This window comes from Procambarus clarkii, chromosome 41 (assembly GCF_040958095.1).
Source record: "Procambarus clarkii isolate CNS0578487 chromosome 41, FALCON_Pclarkii_2.0, whole genome shotgun sequence".
Classification (NCBI taxonomy): domain Eukaryota; kingdom Metazoa; phylum Arthropoda; class Malacostraca; order Decapoda; family Cambaridae; genus Procambarus; species Procambarus clarkii.
In genome coordinates, this window is record NC_091190.1 from 26,172,560 (window position 1) to 26,196,966 (window position 24,407).

The 24,407-nt window shown below is 45.7% G+C and overlaps 1 protein-coding gene across 1 annotated transcript in view; it reads left to right on the forward strand.

Moving 5' to 3' along the window:
* Positions 1-24,407, forward strand: part of rg (A kinase anchor protein rugose) — a 246,574-nt gene that overhangs the window by 172,463 nt on the left and 49,704 nt on the right. Inside the window, exons 23-25 of the mRNA XM_069339474.1 lie at positions 568-695; positions 11,997-12,101; positions 17,384-17,537. Coding sequence (XP_069195575.1) covers positions 568-695; positions 11,997-12,101; positions 17,384-17,537 — 387 coding nt within the window. The remainder of the gene's footprint in view (positions 1-567; positions 696-11,996; positions 12,102-17,383; positions 17,538-24,407) is intronic.

Genomic DNA, 24,407 nt, shown 5'->3' on the forward strand with positions numbered 1-24,407 from the left:
CTTTAAACTTCTTTTAAAGTTTGCAGAAGACTGCCAAACTTCTTTTAACTTTAAAAGAATGAGTTTTGTAACTTGATATTTGTTGAATTAACTGATGTCTACTGTATTGATGTGAAAGTATTTATAAGTTGAAGTTGAATAGTGAAGTGTTTAAAGTCTCTTATGGAATTAACTTTTCAAATAGAGGGATGGTGTACACTTGACACACACACACACACACACACACACACACACATGCCTTGTGCAGCCCAAATGTGAGGCAAAACTAAATGTTTTGTCTGTTCTGTTATGCTTATACAGTATATTATAATTTTTAGTTGGAGTTACTGTATCTGTATTATCTACTATAGTATTCAATTACCACGAAATTATAATAAAAGCTCTTTTACTGAAGCAACATCATTTATAAATCTATACTTAGTAATTTGAATTTAAATTTGGGCAGTCCTGTTCCTCAAGAATTCATCCCCATCCAGAAAATCCCCATAACAGTGCAAATGCTCTTACTAACAGTTTTAAATACAGTATCTTGAAATATTAATGTCATGTTACTCATATTTTTCTTAGGTACTGAACGCACTGGAGAGGTTGACGAAGATGGAGAATATGAAGTTATTGTTGTAGATCAACACAATTCCTCAATCCTAGCATCTGATCATTGTTCTACTGCCTCCTCTGGTCCACCATCTCTTAAAGTTAGTATTTTAATCTTTGCATGTCATTCTCATCATTATTCACTTTCAGTGTATGTATTATAAATGTTGCATATTTTGATATTCACTTGGGGCTTTATGAAATACACTAAATCTTCATTTTAATGTAATAATTGAGTCTATGACTTGTAAAAGTATGACTTTGCAAAGTTAATTTAGTAGGTAGTGACTAGTATGCATTTGTGAGCTGTACCATTTGGTTGCATACTTAGGCAATGTCCCCATCTTCCAAAGACATAATCAAGCAACAATCCTGGTTGACAGTCATTTGCAAATGCTCCTGCTGAGCTATAAGTGGGGGGAAAAGATTTAAGTTTTAAATCCAGGAAAAAGATTTTAAAAAATTTAAGGTTTAAGTTTCTCAATCCAGCCAGGATTGACCTACATAATGTTCATGTATCTACGCTCATAAACATCAACTGTGCAATACTTGTCCTTTAAGAGACTACCAAGCATTGCACTGCTAATTGTTAGTTGACTGACCTGTCCACTATCCCAGACTGACACCAGATGTCAGCATCAATATTATCACCAGTGCCAAGGAGCTGCCCACTTCACCTGGCTTTCCACATTTCATGTACTGCAGATCTATGTTACTGTATTAACTAGATGCCTGTGTGTGTTTGGATATTCTGTTGTTTATATTTCTTGAATTTTCACCACCTTGCATTGCAGAGCTAACTTCTCTGTCCTGGTTCAATTTGTTCCTCAGCTGTGGTCATTCTCTATTTGAGTTAACTACTACCTTTGATGTTTCTTTTGAATTGATCATGAACCTCAAGATTATTGCCGTGCACTCACATCTGCGACATTCAGTCACCATGTCACTCAAGTAATTACATAATTCATTCTGATTATTCTGGTCTGTCTTTATTGAATTATGTGGCTTTTATCTCGGGTACAGGTCCTGGACCTGTTTTAGGTTTTTTACCTAAATTTTGATTTAATAAATTTAAACCACTCCCCTGTGTTAGCATTTGCAAATTGACATGAAGCTGAGCTTGCATATGGTTGGTGCTCAATTTGGGGGGGTTATTCTGCATGTGTCCAGACAGAGGCCTGGTAGCATAATAGGTGTCTCTTTGATAACAGAGTCGAAGAGCACTTTATTAAATTCAGTGCTAGACTTTTCTCTAGCAGGTTGTCCTTACCGTTACTGGCATTTCTCCTTCAGCCAGATCGAGCCTCAGTCTTAACAAGAGATAATATATATACAGTGGTGTCCTGGTTAACGAATTTAATCCGTTCCAGCACTGAGCTCGTCATGTGAAACACTCATCTTGCGAAACAACAACAACACTGTCGTTGGAGATGTCCGAGAACCAGCGGGAACGCTAGGAAGCACCATGTAGTTGTCTCGTTAACCGAGCGGAAGCTCGTCAATCGAGATCAATTTTCTGCGAGTGGCTCGCTTGTTACCTGAAATGCTCGTAGATGAAGCCGCTCGTCACCCAAAGGTTCCAATGTATATATATATTTTCTTGGGGGGAGCCTCTTCAGCTCCCTGGAGCTTATCCAGGCTGATATGGAACTATTAGACTTTGGCATCAGTCAGTGTTAATGGAGTTCTTAGGCCTACCGGGGACCACGAGCCAGAACCTGGCCCCCTCAGAGAGACATGAGAGGCAATTGCCTATAGAAATGCATGTGTGATTTGGAGCATTCTATGTCTGCCATCGACCAGGTCAGGCACCCAGAATGGTAAGCATCCCAAAACAAACCCCTATTCTGGTTGAAACTACAACTAAAAGTCAAACGAGTGGACAGAACTCCCCAAAGAAAAACTGGTAAACAAGCATGACGTCACCACGGAGCTGCGCAGATGGAGGGGAAAGGGGGAGCCCCAAACCCCTCGCGCTGGCGACCCACACCTTCAGTTATCGGCTGATGTGTTTGAGGCTTGGTCGTGTGACTCCGGCTCCTGTTTCTTGTCTCAATGCTGGGCCTTGTGTTTAGTGCTGTCTTCAGGGTGATGCATGAGCTGGGAGTAATCCTCACTGGTACTCAGACTGCATGAGCTTAGGGTTCCCTTCCCTAAGTGCCCCTGTAAATACTGTTCATGGGGCTTGGGGTTATCTTCCACAAGTCACCTTAGGGTGTACCTCTGTTGGTCTTTTGCTGCTCGGTAATTGACCGCCCTGAGTGGGCTGGGGGATTTCTTCCTCCCTTGTTTTCCTTAAAGTAAGGGGTAGTTTGCACTGATAGGGGCACGGGGTACTGCACAGCTAGTTATCACCTATTATAGTGACCGGCTCTGTTCCACCTGGGTACGTTGTCCGCCTGTGAGGTTTTTCTTTTTTGTTTTCCTCCCTGGTGGGGGGTCTGCCTTTTGGTTCGTTGCCCTCTGTCTCTGACTTAGGTTTTATGTATGTGTGTTTCTGGGTGGTATCCTCTGCTATGCCCCCATGAGTGGACACATCCCGGGGGTTCAGCTTTTAGCAGTTTTGATTGGTAGACTTGGGCGCCGGTTCACAGTACCCTACCTGGGCTTACCCTTAGCAATACCACTTTAGGGGCCCTGGGAAACCCTGTGGGTGTGCAAGGGATCCTATAGATGCGACCCCTGGGTCCTCTCTTGCTTTGTGACAGTTTGAGGGTTGCTCTGTCCCCTTGTCTCAGGGTGACTCACTATTTTTGCCTCCGTCATGCTGCCAGTTGGGTTGGTGACACCTTCGACCCAGAGTCCAGCAAGAATTGTTGCTTGTTTGTGACTCAATTCACCCAGTCCACTGATGTCTTTATACAGGTGCAGGTGGCTCAGGCGTTGCATGCTAGATTTATGTTGCTGCAATGCGCTAGGTTGCTTGCTGCCCCGAAAGCCCCGAGGCTGCCCCGTTTTGCATTTAGGGACCCAAACTTTGTGGTGTTGGTCGCTTCGACCTTGGTTCAATACGCACCCCCTTGTTCTTCCCTTGCTGTGGTTCATTTTGGTTACCCTCCCCCTGCTTCCAGCTCTGAAGCGACTGAGGGCTTCGGGGTCAGGGCAGAGTTTAGAAGGTTCTGAGACTCAGGCAGTTTTGGGGGTTGCCCCTTCTGGGGGGGACGATGGAGGCATTCGAGTCGGTTCCTCCAGCCGTGGTGATGTGGTTTGACCAGTGTGGCCCCCTTCCTTCCTGCCTTTCCATTTACCCCGGCTTTTTCTTGTGAGACCAGGGCTTCGGAAGACGACTTGGTCCAGAGTCCTAATATGGAAGTTTTCAAGGTTGGGGAGGGGTTGACTTGAGGGCCTTTGGTCCCATTGGGCCTCGCCTGGGTTTTCCTATCCACCGAGTAGGATTTACTGTTACAAGGATTGGGGTTTTCTTTTCCCACTTCTGCATACGAGTTGGTTTGGGCGTCGGCTCCTCCCCGGGTTCGTTTCCGTGTTCCTTCTGGAGGTTTTCGGCTTCCCACATCTCGCCGTCTGAGGTGCGGGAAGCCATTGTGGCATACCTCCTGCGCAACCCGGATTATGCCTCTATAATGGATCCGTCTTCGTTCAGGTTCGGGACTTCATCTCCATACTGGGTTCGTTATGAGGTTCCGGAGTCGTCCTGGCTAGCAGACAACACATCCCTGTGTTGTCGTTGGATGCTTGGACAGCTTTCTATCATACACGCATGCTTGAGTGCCGCAAGGCGTTGATAGAGGTCCAGGTGTACCTGGGGGGCAAATTCGAGCACCTCATTGCGTGTTTATTCCCTGCCCTTCAGCGGGATGTTGGTGTGGTTCAGCTTCACATGCAGATTCCCTCCCTTTCGCTGCACTGGTGGCTGATAACTTGCACGCTCGTGGCCTGCTGGCTTCAGTCTTACGGTTCTTTTCCCTCCTGGAGCTTTCTTCGGATTGGCTTCAGGAGGCTGTGAAGGTGCTTGGGGCTGTTTCTGGGTCTGGTGCCTTGGTTACGGTGGCATGGGCATCGTTTGCACTGCTGCAGCTGTTTGCGCTGATCCTGCGGGATGTGGTGTCAGAGTTATGCACTTCGTGTCTCTCGTGTTGGCAAGTGATGCTCGCTTCCTCATTGGAATCTGCCTGGGCCCTGGCTCTTAGGTTTTTGTCATCATTTTGTCCCTTGCTGTTTGCAAAGTCTGTGGTTGGGCAGTTTCTGAAAGCATCTTCTAGTTGTCGTCCGTTGTCAAACTTGTTGGTCCTTCAGGGGTCCCGAAGGGGGGTTCCACCCGGAAGGATTGTGCCTAGGCTTGGGGTTTCTCTGGTCGTGGTAGGCCGCTGGTGCCAGTTCTGGGTCATTGCAGCCTTCGGGTCTGTCTTCATCTGGTTGGCGCAGTGATTGTTCTGCGCATAAGTCAGGTTCTCATAAGGGGTATCGGCCCTTTCCCGGTTCGCCCCATTGACGGGGTGATGAGGGGAAGCTCACTCTGTTTGCTCACTCCTGGTCTCATGATTCATGGGTTTTTCGGGTCATTTCCGACAGCCTGTGGTGGCAGTGGGTGGCCTCTTCTCCTTTGGGGGGTTCCGGGCTTGTGGGGCGTGGCCCTTCTCCTGCGCTCTGTTGGGTCGTTTTGGAGTGGGAACGCTTGGGCATGGTCAAAACAGCGATGTCCCTCAGGTAGGTTTCCCGTCTGTTCCCAGTCCTGAAATGGGACTGTGGACCTGTTGTTCATTCTAGACTTGTCCTGTCTGATCCCTGGGTCTTTTGCCCCTCTTTTCGGATGCCTACTCTGTCCCAGGTCTGTTGGAGCCGGGCGCTTGGATGGTGTCTCTGAACTTCCGGGACGCGTATTGCCACGTCCCGATTCATCCGAGATTCATAGATTGGCTCGGATTTGTTGTGGGGCATTTCAGTTACCACTTTTGTTGTCTCCCATTTGGGTTGCTCCTCACGTGTTCACACGCCTTACCCAGGTCATAGTGGACTGTCTGCATCTCTTAGATCTTCGGGTGCTGACCTACCTTTATGACTGACTGGACTGGGGTCCCAGCCAGTCCGCATGTCTGCTCACCAGGGATTTGGTTCTTTTCCAGCTTGCCGGGTTCAGCATTTCTGGTGGACTGGCGGAAGTCCCATGTGGTTCCCTCTCAGGTTCGGACCTGGCTGGGTTTTGTGTGGGACTCTAAGACCGTTTCCTTGTCTCTCCCTCCAGAGTCTCTCCTTCAGCTGCATTCCCGCTTTTGCTTGTTTCTAGGGGGACTCCCTTGTTTCTAGGGGGACTCTTGGGTCATTTGGAGGTTGTTCAAGTTTGTGCAGTAGCCTGAACTTTTCCGTGATGGTCTACCCGCCGGATCGAATTTGGCTTCGTCGGCTGTTCTGGTTCCTTTGGAGATGTCCCTTCCGCCTCTCTTGCGATCGGTGGGTTTGGCCTCCGGGGGCCTTGCGTCAGCTGCTGCGTTGCCGGCTTCCTCTTTGGGTTTTTCAAGGGTCACTGCCTTGATGCCTACCCGAGCCCTCGCTCGATGTGATTACAGACGCATCACCTCTTGGCTGGGGCTTTGTAATCAGTGCTCACCAGGCCGGCCAGGGGTGGTGGGGTCCGTCCTTCCGTCGAGCCCATGGCACGGTGCAGGAGTTCGCGGCGGTGTGGATGTCGCTTCGGAGGGTTTGGATCGCTCACAGATCAATGATCCGACTCCATTCGGACTGCTCCCTGGTGGTTCATTGTCTGAACCGAGGGGGTTTGATGCAGTCCTTGACTCTTTGGGGCTGGTCGCTTCAGGTGACTCGTCTGCCGAGTTCTCGTGGTTTGGTTCTCCTGGTTGTTCACGTTCGAGGGTGTCCAATGTCCTGGTGGATGGCCTGTCTAGTTTCAATACCCTGTCCTCGGATTGGATGGTCGACTCTTACTCATTAAGTTGACTCTGCTGGATGTACAGGCTCCCGGAGGTAGACCTCTTTGTATCGGCGTGGTCGAGGCGTCTCGCGGTATATGTGGCGCTCTTCCCCGACTGCGAAGCTGTCTGGGTCGATGCTTTTCGGCAGGACTGGTCGAGGTGGGGTTACCTGTATCTCTTTCCCCCGGTTCCGCTGTTACATCAGGTCCTAGCTTGCTTGGAGACTTACCAGGGGAGAGTAATCCTCTTGGCTCCATGGTGGTCGGCCCAGCCTTGGTTTCAGGTGCTGCTTGCTCGGTGTCCTAACTCAGAGGTTTTCCCGCAGCCCCGCCTCTTTCAGATGATTGGTCCAATCCGTTACTTGGCTGGTTTGGTCTTCTTCTCAAGTCTTCATGTCTGGCACTTTTAACTCGATTCTATCACCATCTGTTTGATGATCATGTGGCTTTGTTGATGGTGTCCCACCTGCATGCTTCATGTTGGCGGCGTGTGTAGTTTACTGGCGGTCCTTCCTTTTCTTTTTGTCTCTTCGTATGAGTATTTCGCTTTTTTTTTGGGGTGGTCTTGTCCTTTCTCTCGTGGCTGTTTCAAAACCGTCATCTTATGCCGCATACTGTTGCCTTGTATCATGCGGCACTGGCGGAGCTGCTACGGCTTACTTTTGGTTTTAATGTTCCTTCTGCCCCGTTCTCGGGCGTTGTTTCACCTCCAGCCTGCTCATGTGTTGCCTGAGTTGTCCTGGTCTTTGGACATGGTGCTCTCTTCTCTCTTCCCTCGGTTTGTTATGGCTGTGGCTCTTTCTGTTCAGGATTGTTTCTCAGAGGTTTCTACTCCTTTGGGTCCTGGGTGATAGGTTTGTTCGTTTGCAGCCATCTCTTTCTTTTTGGGCAAGGTTGGGACGGGTGTTTTCTGGAGAGTTCCCTGGGGTTGTTGATGCTTGGTTGGTTTGGCCGGAGGTGCGTCTTCTTGTGTCCTGTTGTGGCTGTCAACTATTGCCTGCATGCCGCAGCCTCTGTGGCTGTGGATGCACTTTGGGTTGACCCAGGTTCTCTTTGTCCCTGTTCTAGGGTTTGGGTCTCCCAGGTTGTCTGCTGGGTCATTCGGGGTTGCCAGTTGTCTTGCCTTTGGGTTTCGGGTGAGTGGTTTCTGCCTCCCGGGTTTATCCATCTTTTGTCCTTGTTTTTGGGTAGATAGCTCCGGGAAGCTGAAGGGGCTCCCCTCAGAAAACCAGTGTTGAATGTAATGAAACTCCATTTTCTGGGTGAGACCCGGAGGCTCCCCAGCATCCCTCCCTCCCTCCAGTAGGCGATTTTTTTGTGTTTTGACATCGTTTGCTTGTTTTTCTTTGGGGAGTTCTGTCTATTCATTTGACTTTTAGTAGTAGTTTCAACCAGAATAGAGGTTTGTTTTGGGATGCTTACCTTTCTGGGTGTCTGACCCAGTCGATGGCAGACATAGAATGCTACACATCACATGTGCATTTCTATAGGCCATTGCTCCTTGTGCCTCTCTGAGGGGGGCCAGGTTCTGGCTTGTGGTCCTTGGTTGGCCTAAGAACTCCATTCACACTAAATGATGCGAAAGTCTAATAGTTGTTCCATATCAGCATGGATAAGCTCCGGGGAGCCTCCAGGTCTCACCCAGAAAATGTAGTTTCATTAGATTCAACACTGATTTTCTTGCTAATCCTATGTATATTGACCACGGTTATAATATTCTGGCAGTAGAACATTCGTGCTGTTCCAAGACACTGTGTTATATGTATCACAAATGTGTCCACAAACATTAATCATATTTCCAATATTTCATGTTCAAATATGTACATTTATAACATATTTACACACTGTACACTATCACATGACTATATACATCACCTATCAACACACTTAGAATGCGAGTGTGTGATAATCAGTGAAGCAGTCAACGGGGCATAGGGGGAACTTTGCACTCAATGCATCATGTGCAGATGCATCTTCACTTGTGTTCCTTGCGGTGTGTGTTCTTGCAGACGACGCAGGCACGTTTACCCTTGTCCCATGTGCCTGTGTCTGCCATGTAACCAAGCTTGTGTACAGCCAGAATATTCTTCCCCTGAGTCTGTCAGGAACTGCATGAGGCATTGTTGCTGGCACCCCACACGTTGTAACAGAGCCCTCCACCCCATACCTCACGAGCAGTTATGACACTAGAGCAAAACTGAATGTATGTATTGGGGCTCTCTTGCCAGATTTCATGAGATACATAATGAAACAGTTCAGCACTGCAACGTCAATAAGGTGGAAAAAAATTTCTTTGTCCACTTCACAGATTTTCGCACGCACTCGACAGCACCAATCATCATGTCACATTTATTAACTAGCCTCATATTTACGTTGTGGTCAATGACATAATCAGGCTTATATATTGGGAACCGTGTTGCAAAGTTCACTTTGCCACTGTCCAACACTGGCAACGGTGTGAATAGTTGTCAACATATTCACCTCGCGTCTGTCCCTCCAGTGCACTCATAACATTTGTTCACACTTTCGCAGCTGACAATCACCCACTGCAATACCAATGCCAAACACAGGCATTTCTCTCCTGTTATCCTTGACATTGCCACATACGCTGGTGTTATGGTCGAGGAGGAATCTGGTCAGCAAGGGGCTGGTATAGTAGTTGTCCGTGAACAGGATATGCCCCTTGTGCAGCACCAGTTCCATGAGGGTTTTCACGACACTGCCTGAGAACTCGTATGGATCTTGACCTGGTATGTCAACGACTGTACCTGAATACAGTATCATGTCCATGACAATACCAGTTTCACAGTCACATAGCACGAAAAACTTGAGTCCAAATCGGTGCCGCTTTGATGGAATATACTGTATGAATGCCAGTCGTTCCTTGAAGAGAACTAGCAATTCATCAGTCAGGACATTCTGTCCTGGTACAAAATCGTCATGGAACTTTTCTCTCATCTCGCTAAATACCTTCCGCACCTTCCACAGTCGGTCGGTTCTGTCTTCATTATCATTGTTCTCAAAGTGCAGGCACCTGAGAAGCAGCAGGAACCTATCACGGGACATGTACCTGTTGAACACGGGGGATGGAACAAGGCTGTCTTTGCTCCAATAATCCTGGATCACGTGTTTTTCTGAATGCTTCATCATCATGTATCTTATCTTGAGGTTATCTTGAGATGATTTCGGGGCTTTTTAGTGTCCCCGCGGCCCGGTCCTCGACCAGGCCTCCACCCCCAGGAAGCAGCCCGTGACAGCTGACTAACACCCAGGTACCTATTTTACTGCTAGGTAACAGGGGCATAGGGTGAAAGAAACTCTGCCCATAGTTTCTCGCCGGCGCCTGGGATCGAACCCAGGACCACAGGATCACAAGTCCAGCGTGCTGTCCACTCGGCTGACCGGCTCCCCAGTCAATGCTAAAAACACATACATTTCTTCATATGTCGTATCTTTTCAACGTGTCATGCGAGAGGCAGGTAAAATTCCAGAGGCAATGAGTTGCAAAGCATATCTGTTCGTCTCTGCAATGAGATGGTCCATGAATTCCTGATTAAAATATGCCATATAATAGTCAATTTCAGCCTCATCACTAGTATAGTGGAATAAGGGTGTCACACCAACATCGGTACTATCAAATATTGGAATTTGTGGGACAAAAGTCTCACAATCCTCCCACACAAGTACACAAGTGGTTTTGGTTTTGGCTTCAACACCACAACCACCACCAGCATGGGCCCCCAAAACACGGCTCCGTTGTTTTGTGCTAGAGCTGCATATGGGTATGCCAGGAGATGAGAGTTCTGTGTAGTATAAGCCTACCACGGACCACGGACACCTGATGTCGAGGGAACACTATCGTCTCTGTCTTCAGACCACGTGACTCACTGCTGCTTGCCTTGGCTTGTTGCTGGGGCAGCAAAACCCCACCTAGTAACACCATCGCTGCTTGTAGTTGCTTCATCAACACTTCTTGTATCAGAGCCTATGTCACTGAAGCCAGAGAATGGTTCATCACATGTGGTATCACTAAATACACTCACATCAGGGGACACACATGGTGATGGTGACTCCAGCGGTGTTGACCCAGGGCGGCGAGGCAGGCTGGGCAAGGCATGTGTACGGTACACACCCGCGACATCGTTCACCTCCGTGTCCCCATCACTCGAGTTCGACCCCTGTGTTAGGCTTTTTCAGGACTGTAATCTAAATCATCATCCATCACTCCATCATCATACAATATGTTCCGTATTTTTGTCCTCTGCGAGTTGTTTTGCTGGACCGCAGCTGACCGTGGACCGGGAGCTGATAGACGATACGTCAGACATGGTTGCCTCCTTGAAACTGAGGGTTCCCACGGCCCTGGGGCATGCTGGGTTTTTTTCAAAATGGTGAACGATCACTGGAGGCCTCAGGCATACATTTCGTACTCGCGTCACCACGTGCGACTTTTGAATCGTACACTATACCTATGAGAGCTTTGAGGCGCGCTGCGCATCACCCATCGAGAGCCTCAAGGTGCATTGCGCAGTGCAGTGGTTAAATGAGGCTGATAGTATTCTGCTATAATCTTGCTTAGAAAGAGTATCATGATTGGTTTGGTGTATTGTATCTAGTTTGAACAGATTTTATTACCTATCGTCTTGTACCAGATTTGAGTACAGTATATGGAAAGTGGGAAAACTATTAGGGTTGGAAATACATTACAGAATATTTTGAACAGCAAAACTAGGAGGTATGTGATGACCAGTAAATAAAGATTAATAATTAATACAAAAAAATCTGATTTATGAGGACTGAAAAGCTATTAGGTATGTCGTACCCAAAGTGTAGGCACTATTATTATTATTAAAATGTTTAGGTAAAGAATAATGATGAAAACTTGTTAATTAAATTTTTTTTATTAATTCTTAAAGTAACTAATTTCTTTTCAGAGTTCTTAACATTTAGCTTGTCTTTTGTACTTTTGAAAATAGTGCTTATAAAATATGTTCTTGAATTTAATGTCATCAAACTAACAACATAATGCTTCTCGATGCTGATTATTTGTGAATGCTAGTAGAACAGTAGTAAAGAATTGTGACTAACACTGAGAGAAACTTGGTATCAACGAAAATAATTTCAAGAGAAACTGCACAACATAGACAGCATCCAATAGAAAACCGTTAATGATGTGACATTGTATAAATAACCTCCAAAGAATAAGTCAAAATAATGTGGCTGAAAATTAATACCCAACCCATCCCTGGAAAGAAGGGAAGTGATGATGTTCTTGTCATCCTAGACCCTTATTGAATTGGCAAAAAAAGAGCTCGACACATCCTGGACGACTTGATAAGAGCCCGGGATAGACCGAAACATCATCACTTTTTCCTTTTCATATATGTGTGTGGGCTGGATATTATAATTGACCTGTTTCTCTTTGTGCAAACATACTAGTTCCCAGCATACAACCTTGAGTTATTTGCTTATACCATTAACCAAAACTACTAACCTGACCTACCTGGTCTCTCCCCAGTCTAACCACACTCTAGGAACTGGCCCTGTCCCTAAGTATGGTTGTAATGCCTATGGAGCTAAGGTTTCTAAGCCAGTAGCTCGCAACAACATGATAAACCCTAAGGTAACATTTGGTAGAGTATCTTCATGTTTGATAGCGTGCTCCTGATTTGGCTTTGATGAAGATGTGTTTTACTTTCTTTCTGTTTGCACAGTTTTTTTTTTTTTAAGTTACATGTGTTTTAATTGGAAAATGGTCACATGGATACATTAACTGCATCTTAAGTCAAATTTTAACATATATAATTCATGTAATGTTTTGAATTTCTTATAACTATGCTGCAGACATTGTGAAAACAAAGCTATCAATTAAAAAAGAACTTCAGGATACAGTCTATAAATGAACTTAATAGTGCAGGTTAATAATCCATTGCATAGCATTCATATTTATATATGTTTAGGAATAATGTTTTGTTAAACTATGCACAGTATGTGGAAGATAAATTAATGAGACTACTGCTTAAGTAAATTATACTTTTATTGTTACCTCTGAGAATTGGTCACCCAGTCACTCCTTTAGGGAATACTGCATCTGACTCCTCCTTGGCTCACAACCAAGGGACCTGGATTCAATTCCCAGGCAGGACAGAAATGGTTGGGCACGTTTCCTTCACTTGATGCCTTTGTTTATCCAAGCAGTAAAATACGTACCTAGGAGTTAAGGCAGTTATTGTGGGTTGCATCGTGGGAAACATCAATAGTTGGCCTAATGAAACCTTGATGAGCCTAAGTTCCAGCTTCCTGTCCCCAACAATGGTAATTGCAAGCTACAGCCTGGATCAGTGGGACCTTTCATCTCCAGACATAGTGGGGATCTTTACTAAATTCATCCTCCAAGCCACTGGAAATGTCTCAATCATGTTCTGAATAACCATTAGAACGTTCATTCCTCAACTCTCATAAACCTTCTCTAGGCGGTACTTGAAATCAAATATGCTACCAAAGTATTACTGTTTTACTCTTAACACCAATAAACTATTTGTCTGTCTGGCCACCACTTGTCATAAGATAACATCGGTAGTGTGAACAGTCTCAGTCTATTTAGCTCAGTCGATGAGCGACTTATTTTAGTTCAGTAACAGTTGATTCATTCTCAATATTGTCTCCTGGGCAGGGAGCCTATTCTCTGTTAACTTCCTTTTGTGTGTATGTATATATTCATGGCTACTGTGTCTCCTTTGACTTTACCTAACTGGTATGAAAATGTTTTCATACCAGGTAGGTTTCTGGTTCTAGTCAACAATGTGTTCAGCTGACATTTGTTGAGTTCCTCTCTCCTTAGTTGGGTGCAGGTTCGTTTTCACACACATGAGTGTCCTGTGTGTCAGGTTTGGTCCACAAGCTTATTCGAGCCCCCAAGCAATCGAGTGTCATATGATGCGTCTTTAAGCTATAGATTCGTGCTCTGAAGAATCACAAGGGATATATTATCACAGTTTTCTGCTTGAAGGGAGTTTGTCCTCCTCCTTTTCTTTCATAAGATTTTGGAATTCCCATTCTAGCTAAATTGTGAGTTTGAGCATTGTGACATCCAGATATGTACCAGCTATGCATTATTTGGCTTTCTGATCACCGCCTCTGACTAGTGCTTAAATAGCTCCATTCATTGGCCTTACAGGTGCTTGTGTCTGATGAGCTTGAGGATATAGGCTCATTTCCTGCCTCCTAGGAGGAAGTGAACATTATGCAGGAGCCTCTTGCAGAGCTATTGGTAACTTAATGTTTCCTTTTCCCTACTGCATGGAAATTTGTGCCTATCTTAACGGGTTGTTGGTGGTTTCGTTTGAGGAGCCCTTGCTGCTGGGCACTGGTCTGGGTTGGAATGTTGCTTCTGAGCCGAGCTTCTTGGCCAGCCCAAGCTCTTCTTTGGTAGGGGATATGGTTTGGTTAGAGGCATTGACAACATAGGATGAAGCCTTTCTTTTCCTTTTACAAGCGTAGTGGTAATCATCTCCGAGTTGGGTAGCTGCTTTACCTGTCTCGGTTTGAGTGTGATTCCTCCACGTAACTGCATTGTAATCATTTCATTGTGCCTATGAAAGGCTCTTAACATTCTGACTCTTCACAGATTCCTTCATTGGTTTCCATGACTTCCAGGCATGGAGGGACTTGTTAATGTTCCTGTTGTGGGACAAGAACCATAGCTTAGTGCTGGATCTGACTTGGAATTTAGTTTTCCTTACTCTTCCTAGTTGTAGTATTGGGTTCTTGTTTCCTCTTGATGGCAGGCAATTCACATCTTTATGTATGGAAGTGGAGACAGTTTTGAAGGTCTCCAGTGCTGGCTTCAGCGAAAGAGAATTTTCCTTGTACTGTACTTGGTAAGATTTTTTGAAGTGGGTCTTTCTATATTTCATCTTAGGGCATGGCTGCTATGCAGCTCAACATCCAGGTTCAACAGGTAGCTTTGTGTTGATTTTGGCTCATTTCTCTGGAGCTACAGGATGCTTACTGGTACATTCCTGTTTGTGTCTACTAGCAGTTGGGCTGGTGAGCTTTGCTGCATCATTTAGGGTGACTTTAGCTGTGGTGACACCTATGTTTGTTTCTAAACTAATCTCTTCTTCGTGGCAAAGAATGATACTTCTTTCCAGTGGGACCTTACTTTTTTGTTGGCCTTATTTGTGGCTATCTGTTCAGAATGTACTGTGCCTTGTGGTTGCTCTCTCCCAATATCTTGGGTTGAGATTTAAAGCAAATAAAGCCTCTGTATTTGCTGTCTGTAGTGCTCTTTCTGAACCCACGGATCATAAGCTTCGGCTTATATGTAGGTTGACCAAGCTCGGCCAGCTGGGTATGTACCCCCCTGCCCATGATCTTCATAAGTTATCCATCCTCATGGCCTTTTTCTGTGATAACATGCATAGATTGGCCAAGGGGATTTGAAGGACAATCTGCACATTTGTAAAATTTCCTTCTCTCCACTATACATTTTTGTTGAGTGTGGTGGTTTGCATGTTTCTAATGTTCTAGTCTGTCAATGGGGTTTGGGCCTTAGATGTCTGCTTTTTCAGGATTCAGTTCTCTTTGTTACTTCTGAGATCCTCTAGTCCCTTCTTTGGTACAAGTAACCTGTTGATTGTCTTTTACTGCATTAATTTCCTCCTCTAAGTGTGACTGTGGAATCTTGCCTAAAGGATGACTTAAGTGGTTTATGCTAAAAAAGTAAGGCATTGAGTATAGGGGAAATATTTGTTTCCAGTTGCTGCCATGCCAGCCTCCTTTTTGTTCTGCCTTCGCTGCTCCATTTCTTTTTAGAGTGAGTGGCAAGTTGTATGAAAGTGAGGCAAGAGGCTGACTGACTCTTTACACTACCAGTGCTGCCACCTGCTGATTGTTCGTGGTGGCAGTCAGATGGGCAACTAGTTTATTGGATGTTCGGAGTAGCAGGAAAATATTTGGTAATCTATTTGATTTCACATATGCCTAGTGAGGTATTTGAGTGCAGAGAAGGCATCTTTTGACTGTCATTAAGGGCTGAATTTCAAGTTCTCCAGTGATTCCTTTACTCCTTTTATGTATGGCCTGGCAGAAGCATTTAAAAAAAGTTCTCTGCTTCATCAGGATAAGTAAAGTCATACTGGTCTAGGCTGGAGTTTGCAATGTCCTGTAGTGCAGTGGTCAGCACAGTTCATAACCAAATGGCCCCAGGTTCTTAGTTCTGGCAGGATTTAACCATGTTTCCTTTTACCCAATAGCTCTGTTTACCTAGCAGTAAACAGGTACTTGGGAGTTAGGGAACTGTTTTGGATTGCATCCTGGAGAAGGTCAGGCCTAGGCAAACTTGTATAAGCCTTACATGCTTCTTGTCCCTGACAGTTGACCAAATTGCTTAATGGAAAACTGTATTGCCTAATGGAAGACCATACTGCCTAATGGGAGACCGTACTTCCTAATGGGAGACCGTACTGCCTAATGGGAGACCGTACTGCCTAATGAGAGACCATACTGCCTAATGGAAAACCATAGTGCCTAATGGGAGACCATACTGCCTAATGGAAGACCATACTGCATAATGGGAGACCATACTGCCTAATGGGAGACCGTACTGCCTAATGGGAGACCATACTGCCTAATGGGAGACCATACTGCCTAATGGGAGACCATACTGCCTAATGGAAGACCATATTACCTAATGGGAGACCATACTGTCTAATGGGGGACCATACTGCCTAATGGGAGACCATACTACCTAATGGGAGACCATACTGCCTAATGGAAGACCATACTGCCTAATGTGGGCCAGATGGCTGAGTGGACAGCGCTCAATATTCATAGTCCTAAGGTTTCCGGTTTGATCCCCGGCAGAGGCAGAAACAAATGGGTAGAGTTTCTTTCACCCTGATGGCCCTGTTCACCTAGCAGTAAATAGGTACCTGGGAGTTAGACAGCTGCTACGGGCTGTTGTCTAACTGGGAATGTGTAACAAAAAGGAGGCCTGGTCAAGGACCGGACCGCAGGGACGCTAAGCCCCGAAATCATCTCAAGATAACCAAGAGATGGGAGACCATATTGCCTAAGGGAATGACTGAGTGACCAGCTCAGAAATCAGCATTCCAGTTTCACTAAACTCCATTTTTAAGCTAAAGTTTTCAAAATTGTGTGAGATTATGCTGTACTACTTATTTTATCACCATTTTCAACTTTCATCTGCACCTGCTGTTATATTATTCTGAATTCATAGAAAGTTTGAAAATTGCTGTTGCACTAGAGCTTTTGTCATGGGATTTTATTTTGCTTGGAAGATTTGAATTTGCATCACTAAATGTTTTCAAGTACTGTATTCTTTATTAATTGTTTTTGAGGCATTCCTAATTGGTGATGGTATTTGGCAGGTAAAGCATGCGGGATGTTTTATTTAGAATTTAATTCAAATTTTGAAAGTATTGAAGACCAAAATAGGGTTTTCTTTTACAGATTTTTGTATTCAATAAATATGATGATTTATTTGATTCTTTGCATATATTAGTCATAGTTTAGTCATGTTTGTGAGTGTGTATTTGTAGTAATCAGATACTGTATTTTGTATTTTAAGTCTGTGCTATGAACATTATTAATAAATTATGATCAATAAAATTATGAAAAAGGGGGATAACTTGGAATAAGCGTATATATTTTCTGCTCTCTTAATTCTTTATGCCCATTGCTGAAGCAAGCCAATTTATATATAAATATATGTAAATATATATATAATATATAATATATATATATATATATATATATATATATATATATATATATATATATATATATATATATATATATATATATATATATATATATATATATATATATATATATATATATAAAATAAACAAATTATCAAAAGCATTTGTTTTTTGGCAGGGTTCTGATGTAGGTGAGGCAGGGAGTGATGTTGGCTCAGGAGCTGTCAGCCTCAATGAGGAACAGAACTCTCAACCAACTGATGATGCATGGACAGATGTCAACCTCAATGATGGAACACCTGATGAAATGGATTCAAAGTCTCAAAAGTCTAGTACGTCAACATTTCCGTGGTCCTGTATAAGCTACTGTATATATACAAAAAAACAAAACAAAAAAATATATATATATAATATGTCGTACCTAGTAGTACGACATATTATATATAACGCACTTCTCGGCCTACTATGCAAGGCCCGATTTGCCTAATAAGCCAAGTTTTCATGAATTAATTGTTTTTCGACTACCTAACCTAACCTAACCTAACTTTTTCGGCTACCTAACCTAACCTAACCTATAAAGATAGGTTAGGTAGGGTTGGTTAGGTTCGGTCATATATCTACGTTAATTTTAACTCTAATAAAAAAAAATTGACCTCTTACATAAAGAAATGGGTAGCTTTATCATTTCATAAGAAAAAAATTAGAGAAAATATATTAATTCAGGAAAACTTGGCTTAGTAGGCAAATTGGGCCTTGCATAGTAGGCTGAGAAGTGCGTTCTGGCTACTAGGTACGGCATTTTATATATATATATATATATATATATGTCGTACCTAGTAGCCAGAACTCACTTCTGAGCCTACTATGCAAGGCCTGATTTGCCTAATAAGCCTAGTTTTCATGAATTAATGTTTTTTCGACAACCTAACCTACCTAACCTAACCTAACCTAACGTTTTCGGCTACCTAACCTAACCTAACCTATAAAGATAAGTTAGGTTAGGTTAGGTAGGGTTGGTTAGGTTCGGTCATATATCTACGTTAATTTTAGCTCTAATAAAAATAAATTGACCTCATTCATAATGAAATGGGTAGCTTTATCATTTCATAAGAAAAAAATTAGAGACAATATATTAATTCAGTAAAACTTGGCTTATTAGGCAAATCGGGCCTCGCATAGTAGGCTGAGAAGTGAGTTCTGGCTACTAGGTACGACATATATATATATATATATATATATATATATATATATATATATATATATATATATATATATATATGTATATATATGTATATATATGTATATATATATATATATATATATATATATATATATATATATATATATATATATATATATATGTCGTACCTAGTAGCCAGAACTCACTTCTCAGCCTACTATTCAAGGCCTGATTTGCCTAATAAGCCAAGTTTTCCTGAATTAATATATTTACTATAATTTTTTTCTTATGAAATGATAAAGCAACCCTTTTCTCTATGTATGAGGTCAATTTTTTTTTATTGGAGTTAAAATTAACGTAGATATATGACCGAACCTAACCAACCCTACCTAACCTAACCTAACCTATATTTATAGGTTAGGTTAGGTTAGGTAGCCAAAAAAAGCTAGGTTAGGTTAGGTTAGGTAGGTTAGGTAGACGAAAAAACATTAATTCATGAAAACTTGGCTTATTAGGCAAATCGGGCCTTGAATAGTAGGCTGAGAAGTGCGTTCTGGCTATTAGGTACGACATATATATATATATATATATATACATATATATACATATACATATATATACATATATATATATATATATATATATATATATATATATATATATATATATATATATATATATATATATATATATATATATATATATATATATATATAAAATGCCGTACCTAGTAGCCAGAACGCACTTCTCAGCCTACTATGCAAGGCCCAATTTGCCTACTAAGCCAAGTTTTCCTGAATTAATATATTTTCTCTAATTTTTTATATATATATATATATATATATATATATATTACCTTCCACCCTTTCGGCGTCCTTAGTGGCTGAGGACTTGCACACTCACGGGCATTTGGCCTCGGTCTTGCACGTCTTTTTTCCTTCTCAAGGTGTCCTCAGAGTGGCTTGGGGAGGATGTGGAGGCGTTGAGCGCCGGGCCTTCATCTGAGGCACTGGCATCAGCGGCTAGGGTGTCGGCCGTGCTGTTGAAGCTGTTTGCGCCAATTCACAGGGAGGCGGTGTCTCTGTTCTTTGCCTCTTGCCTTGCATGTCTCCCAACCATGCTCACTCTCTCCTTGGACTCCGCTTAGGGCCCTGGCTCTTAGGTTTTTGTCCCCTTTTTGTCCATTGCTGTTTGCGAAGACTACTGTCATTCGGTTTCTGCAGGCGGCTTCATCTAGTTGTCGTTCTATATCGGATTTGTTGCTTCTCTGGGGTGGCTGTTCTCGGGCATCTCAGCAGGGCTGTGAGAGTGCTCGGGACTCTTCCAGTCAGGGCAGGCCCTTGGTGTCAGTTCTGAGCTGGCGCTTCCTTCGGAGCCGGCGTCGTCTGGTCGGCACAAAGCTCGCTCTGCTCATCGATCGGCTTCTCGTAAGGGGCGTTAGTCCTTTTGTGGGTTGGCGATCAGGGGAAGGCTCGAAGATGTTTGCTCATGCCTGGCCCCACAATTTGTGGTCATCTTGGATCGTGTCCTCCATCCTGAGGTGGTGTTTTTTGGCTCCTCCTCCTTAGGGGGGTTCGGGGCAGGCTGCTTCCCCTTTGCTCTGTCTGTCATCTTGGAGTGGGTATGCTTGGGTGTGGTCGAACCGACCCCTATTCCTCAGGTGGGTTTATCGCTTGTTTCCAATGCCGAAATGGGACAGTGCTGATTTGCAGTTCATTCTGGACTTTTCTCGTCTAAACCCCTGGATTCCTTGCCCTTCCTTTCAGATGCCCACTCTGTTCCAGGTCAAGGAGCCGGGTTCTTGGATGGTGTCTCTGGACCTCAGGGACATGTATTGGCATGTCCCGCTGCATCCAGGGGTTCTGGGATTGGCTAGGTTTCATTGTGGGGTGGTAGGCTTACCGCTTTCATTGCCTTCCATTTGGCTTGAATCTGGCACCTCTCATATTCACGCATCTTATCCGGGTCGTAATGACCCCTTTGCATCTACTAGGAGTTCGGGTTCTGGCCTACCTCGACAGCTGGTTGGTGTGGGCTCCTAGTTGGTTTGCTTGTCTGCTCGTCAGGGGTGTGGTTGTTTCCCAGCTCGCCGAGTTCGGATTCCTGGTGAACTAGAGGAAGTCCCATCTGGTTCCGTCCCAGGTTCGGACCTGGCTGACATGTGGGACTCTAGGACCGTTTCCATGTCTTTCCCTCTGGCGGCATTGCTGCGACTGTAGTCCTGCCTTCAGCTGTGTCTGGGGGGGGGGGGGTTCCTGGGTCACTCGGCGGTTCCTCGAGCAGCAGTGCGGGATTTTGAACTTCGCCACTAGGTCAGATCTAGCTTTGGTGTGTCTTCTGGTTCCTTCAAGGGCATCCCTTCCACCTCTCTTGCGATCACTGGGTTTGGTCATTGTGTCAGTTGCTGCATCACTGTCTTCCTCTTCAGATTTTTCGTGGTTCAGTGCCTTGGCGATTACCTGAGCTCTCGCTCAATGTGTTCAAAGATGCCTCATCTCTTGGCTGGGGTTTTGTGTCTAGTGCTCATCAGGCCAGCCGGGGGCGGTGGGCTCTGTCGGGCTCACAGCATGGTGTGGGAGTTCGCGGTAGTTTGGCTGTCACTTTAGAGGGTTCGGGTCGCTCAGGGTTCTACGATCCGGCTCAATTTGGACTGCTCTCCCATGGTTCATTGTCTAAACCATGGGGGTTCTCTTCCATTCTCTTTGTTCTCTTAGCTCTTTGGGGCTGGTCGTTTCGAGTGACTCGTCTGCTTGATTATCGGGGTGTGGCTCTCTGTGCTGTTCATATCCGGGTGTTCAACCCCACCTGGACTGGTTGAAGTGGGACTTGGTGCAATTCTTAAAGCTTGGCTATACCAGAATATAAGCTTTGGGAAACTACTGAGGGCCCCCCAAAAAAACAAGCGTTGACTGTAATGAAACGCCATTTTCTGGGTGAGTCCCGGAGGCTCCCCGGAGCTATCCAGGCTGATATGCTAATGTCAGATTTTGGCATCAGTCATGTGTATGGAATTCTGTGGGCCTACTGAGGACCACGAGCCAGAACCTGGCCCCCTCACAGAGCCACGAGGAGTAATGGCCTATATAAACCTCCGTGTGGTTGGAAGCATTTTATGTCTGCCGTTGACCGGGTTAGGCACCCAGAAAGGTAAGCGTCCCAAAACAAACCCTTATTCTGGTGAAATTGCTACAAAAAGCTGAACAAGTGGATAGAACTCCCCAAACAGAAATGAGCAAACGAGCATGACATCACATGTCGCCGCGCCGCTGTCTGTGCTGTTCCCCCCTCCCTGGGAATGGGAAGGGGGAGCCCCAGACCCCTGTGCCGGCCATCCACACCCCAGTTCTGAGGCTTGACATAAAAAACGCACAAAAAAACGCCGACCAGGTTGGGGAGGTTGCCGGGGAACCTTTGGGACTCACCCAGAAAATAGGCGTTTCATTACATTCAATGCCGGTTTTCTGGGGGGGAAGCCCCGTCGGCTTCCCCGGAGCTACCTACCCACAGATGAAAACCATAGAGACTTACCCAGGAGGCGGTAGTCGCTCACTCCTCAACTCGAAGTCAAGACAACTGACTGCAACCGCCAACCCAAAGCGACACAAGTCTGACTAGGCCCAGGAACGTTTACCATGTAACATGCAGCCAGGACCTTGTTCAACGTCTGAAAATCCTGCAGACGACCTGGGAGACCCGAACCCTGAAACAGGGAAGAAGGGAGACCGGATCAACCCAAAATGCATCCCCGGCTACAGAGTTTGTGGTGCGCAAATAACGGCAAAGAGCCGCAACCGGAAAAAACACATGATGCCCCCCCGGCCTGATGAACCAAGCATCAACAACCTAAGGACCCCTCCTGAAAACAGCAGTCTCATTCTTCGCCAGAAAAGAAGGAGACGGCTGCAAAGGAACAAACCTACCTCCAGGACCAAACGAGCAGAAACCCTTTGCCGGAGGAGAGTATGAAGCTCCCCGACCCGACCCCCAGAGGCCAATGCCAACAAGAAAAGAGCTTTAGAGAAACAGTCCTGAACCGAAGGGGGCCACAACAAACTGAGGAGAAGAGATATAAGAGAGCACTCTGTCAGGCGACCAGGACTGCTCAAGTGGCACATGAGCAGGCCGGAGGTGAAACAACGCACGAGACAGCTTGCGAAATGGCGCTGCACGATAGGAGACGACAGTATTCGCCATGAGACGACGGTCCTGGAACAACCAAAAAAGAAAGGACACAACAACCCCTAACCAACAGCAAACTATACCTACGAAGCTGAAGAAAGAATGGAAAGGACCGCCAAGAGACTTCATACTGCCTCCTAGACGAAGCCTGCAGGTGGGACACCAATAACGAAGCCAACTGATCACCATAGAGATGATGATAAACTCGAGTAAAAAATAACATACACGTAGACTCGGGGAGAAGACCGAACCAGCTATATGATGCACCGGTCTGATCTGCTGAAAGAGGCAGAGCCATGGGAAAACCTCCAGGTCCGGACACCATGCAAGCAGCGCCTGAAACCAAGGCTTGACCCGCCACCATGGGGCCAAAAGGACTACTCTCCCCTGGCAAGTCTCCAAGCGAGTCAGGACCTGGAGCAACAGATGAACCGGGGGAAAGAGGTTCAGGAACCCCTACCTTGACCAGTCCTGCCGAAAGGCATCGATCCTGACGGCCTCACAGTCGGGGAAGGGTGCCACATATACCGGGAGGTGCCCGAATGTCTGGCACAGCCAACTGAATGAGTTGGCATCGACCATCCATTCCGTGGACAGGGGAACGAACCGAGACAGGCTGTCCTCCAAAATGATGGACACCCCCGATCGTGAACTGCCAGGAGAGCCAAACCCCGAGAACTCAGCAGATGAGTCACCTGAAGTGACCAGCCCCAAAGAGCCAGGGACTGCATCGAACCCCCTCGGTTCAGGCAATGAACCACCGGGGAGCAGTCCGAATGGAGGCGTATCGTCGATCCGCGGGGCGATCCGAACCCTGTGAAGCAGAAACCAAACCGCCGCAAACTCCTGTACCATGCTGTGGACCCAACGGTAGGACGGACCCCAATGACCCTGGCTAGCCTGGTGAGCATTAGTCACAAAGCCCCAGCCAAGAGATGAAGCGTCCATGAACATATCGAGCGAGGGCTCGGGTAGGCGCCATGTCACTGAACCCCGAAAAACCCAAAGAGAATGCCGACAACGCAGCAACCGATGCTAGGCGTAATGGGGGTCGAACCCAGCAATCGGGAGAGACAGAAGGGACATCCCCGAAGGAACCAGAACAGGTGATGTAGCCAAACCCGACACGGCGGGTATACTGTATTAACATCGCAAAGTTCAGGCTAACGCACAGACTCTCGAGCAACCACCAGGTGACCCGGGAGCCCCCCAGAAAACGGCAATGGCGGGATCGCAGGCAAAGGAGAGACTCCGGAGGGAGAGACAAGGAAGCGGTCCAAGAGTTCCAAACAAGACCCTGCCAAGTCCGAACCTGGGAGGGGACCAGATGGGACTTCCTCCAGTTCACCAAGAACCCAAACTTGGCAAGCTGGGAAAAAACAAACTCCTGGCTAGCAGACATGTGGACCAGCTGGGAGCCCGGACCAGCCATTCGTCGAGGTAGGCCAACACCCGAACACCTAAAAAATGCAGACGAGCCACCACGACCTGTGTAAGGCGTGTGAAAACGCGAGGTGCCAGGTTCAACTTGAACGGGAGACAATGAAAGGGGTAACTCTGATGCCCCACAACAAAACTGAGCCAGTCCCTAAACCCCAGATGAATTGGGACTTGCCAATACGCATTCCGGAGGTCCAGGGACACCATCCAAGTGCCCAGCTCCAACAGAAGCTGGACCTGGGATAGCATAAGCATCCAAAAGAAGGGGCAATGAACCCAGGGGTTCAGATGGGACAAGTCCAGAATTAACCTCTGGTCCACACAGTCCTGTTTCGGGACTGGAAACAGGCGGGAGACCCACCTGAGGGACGTCGTCGTTTCAATCACGCCCAAGTGAACCCAC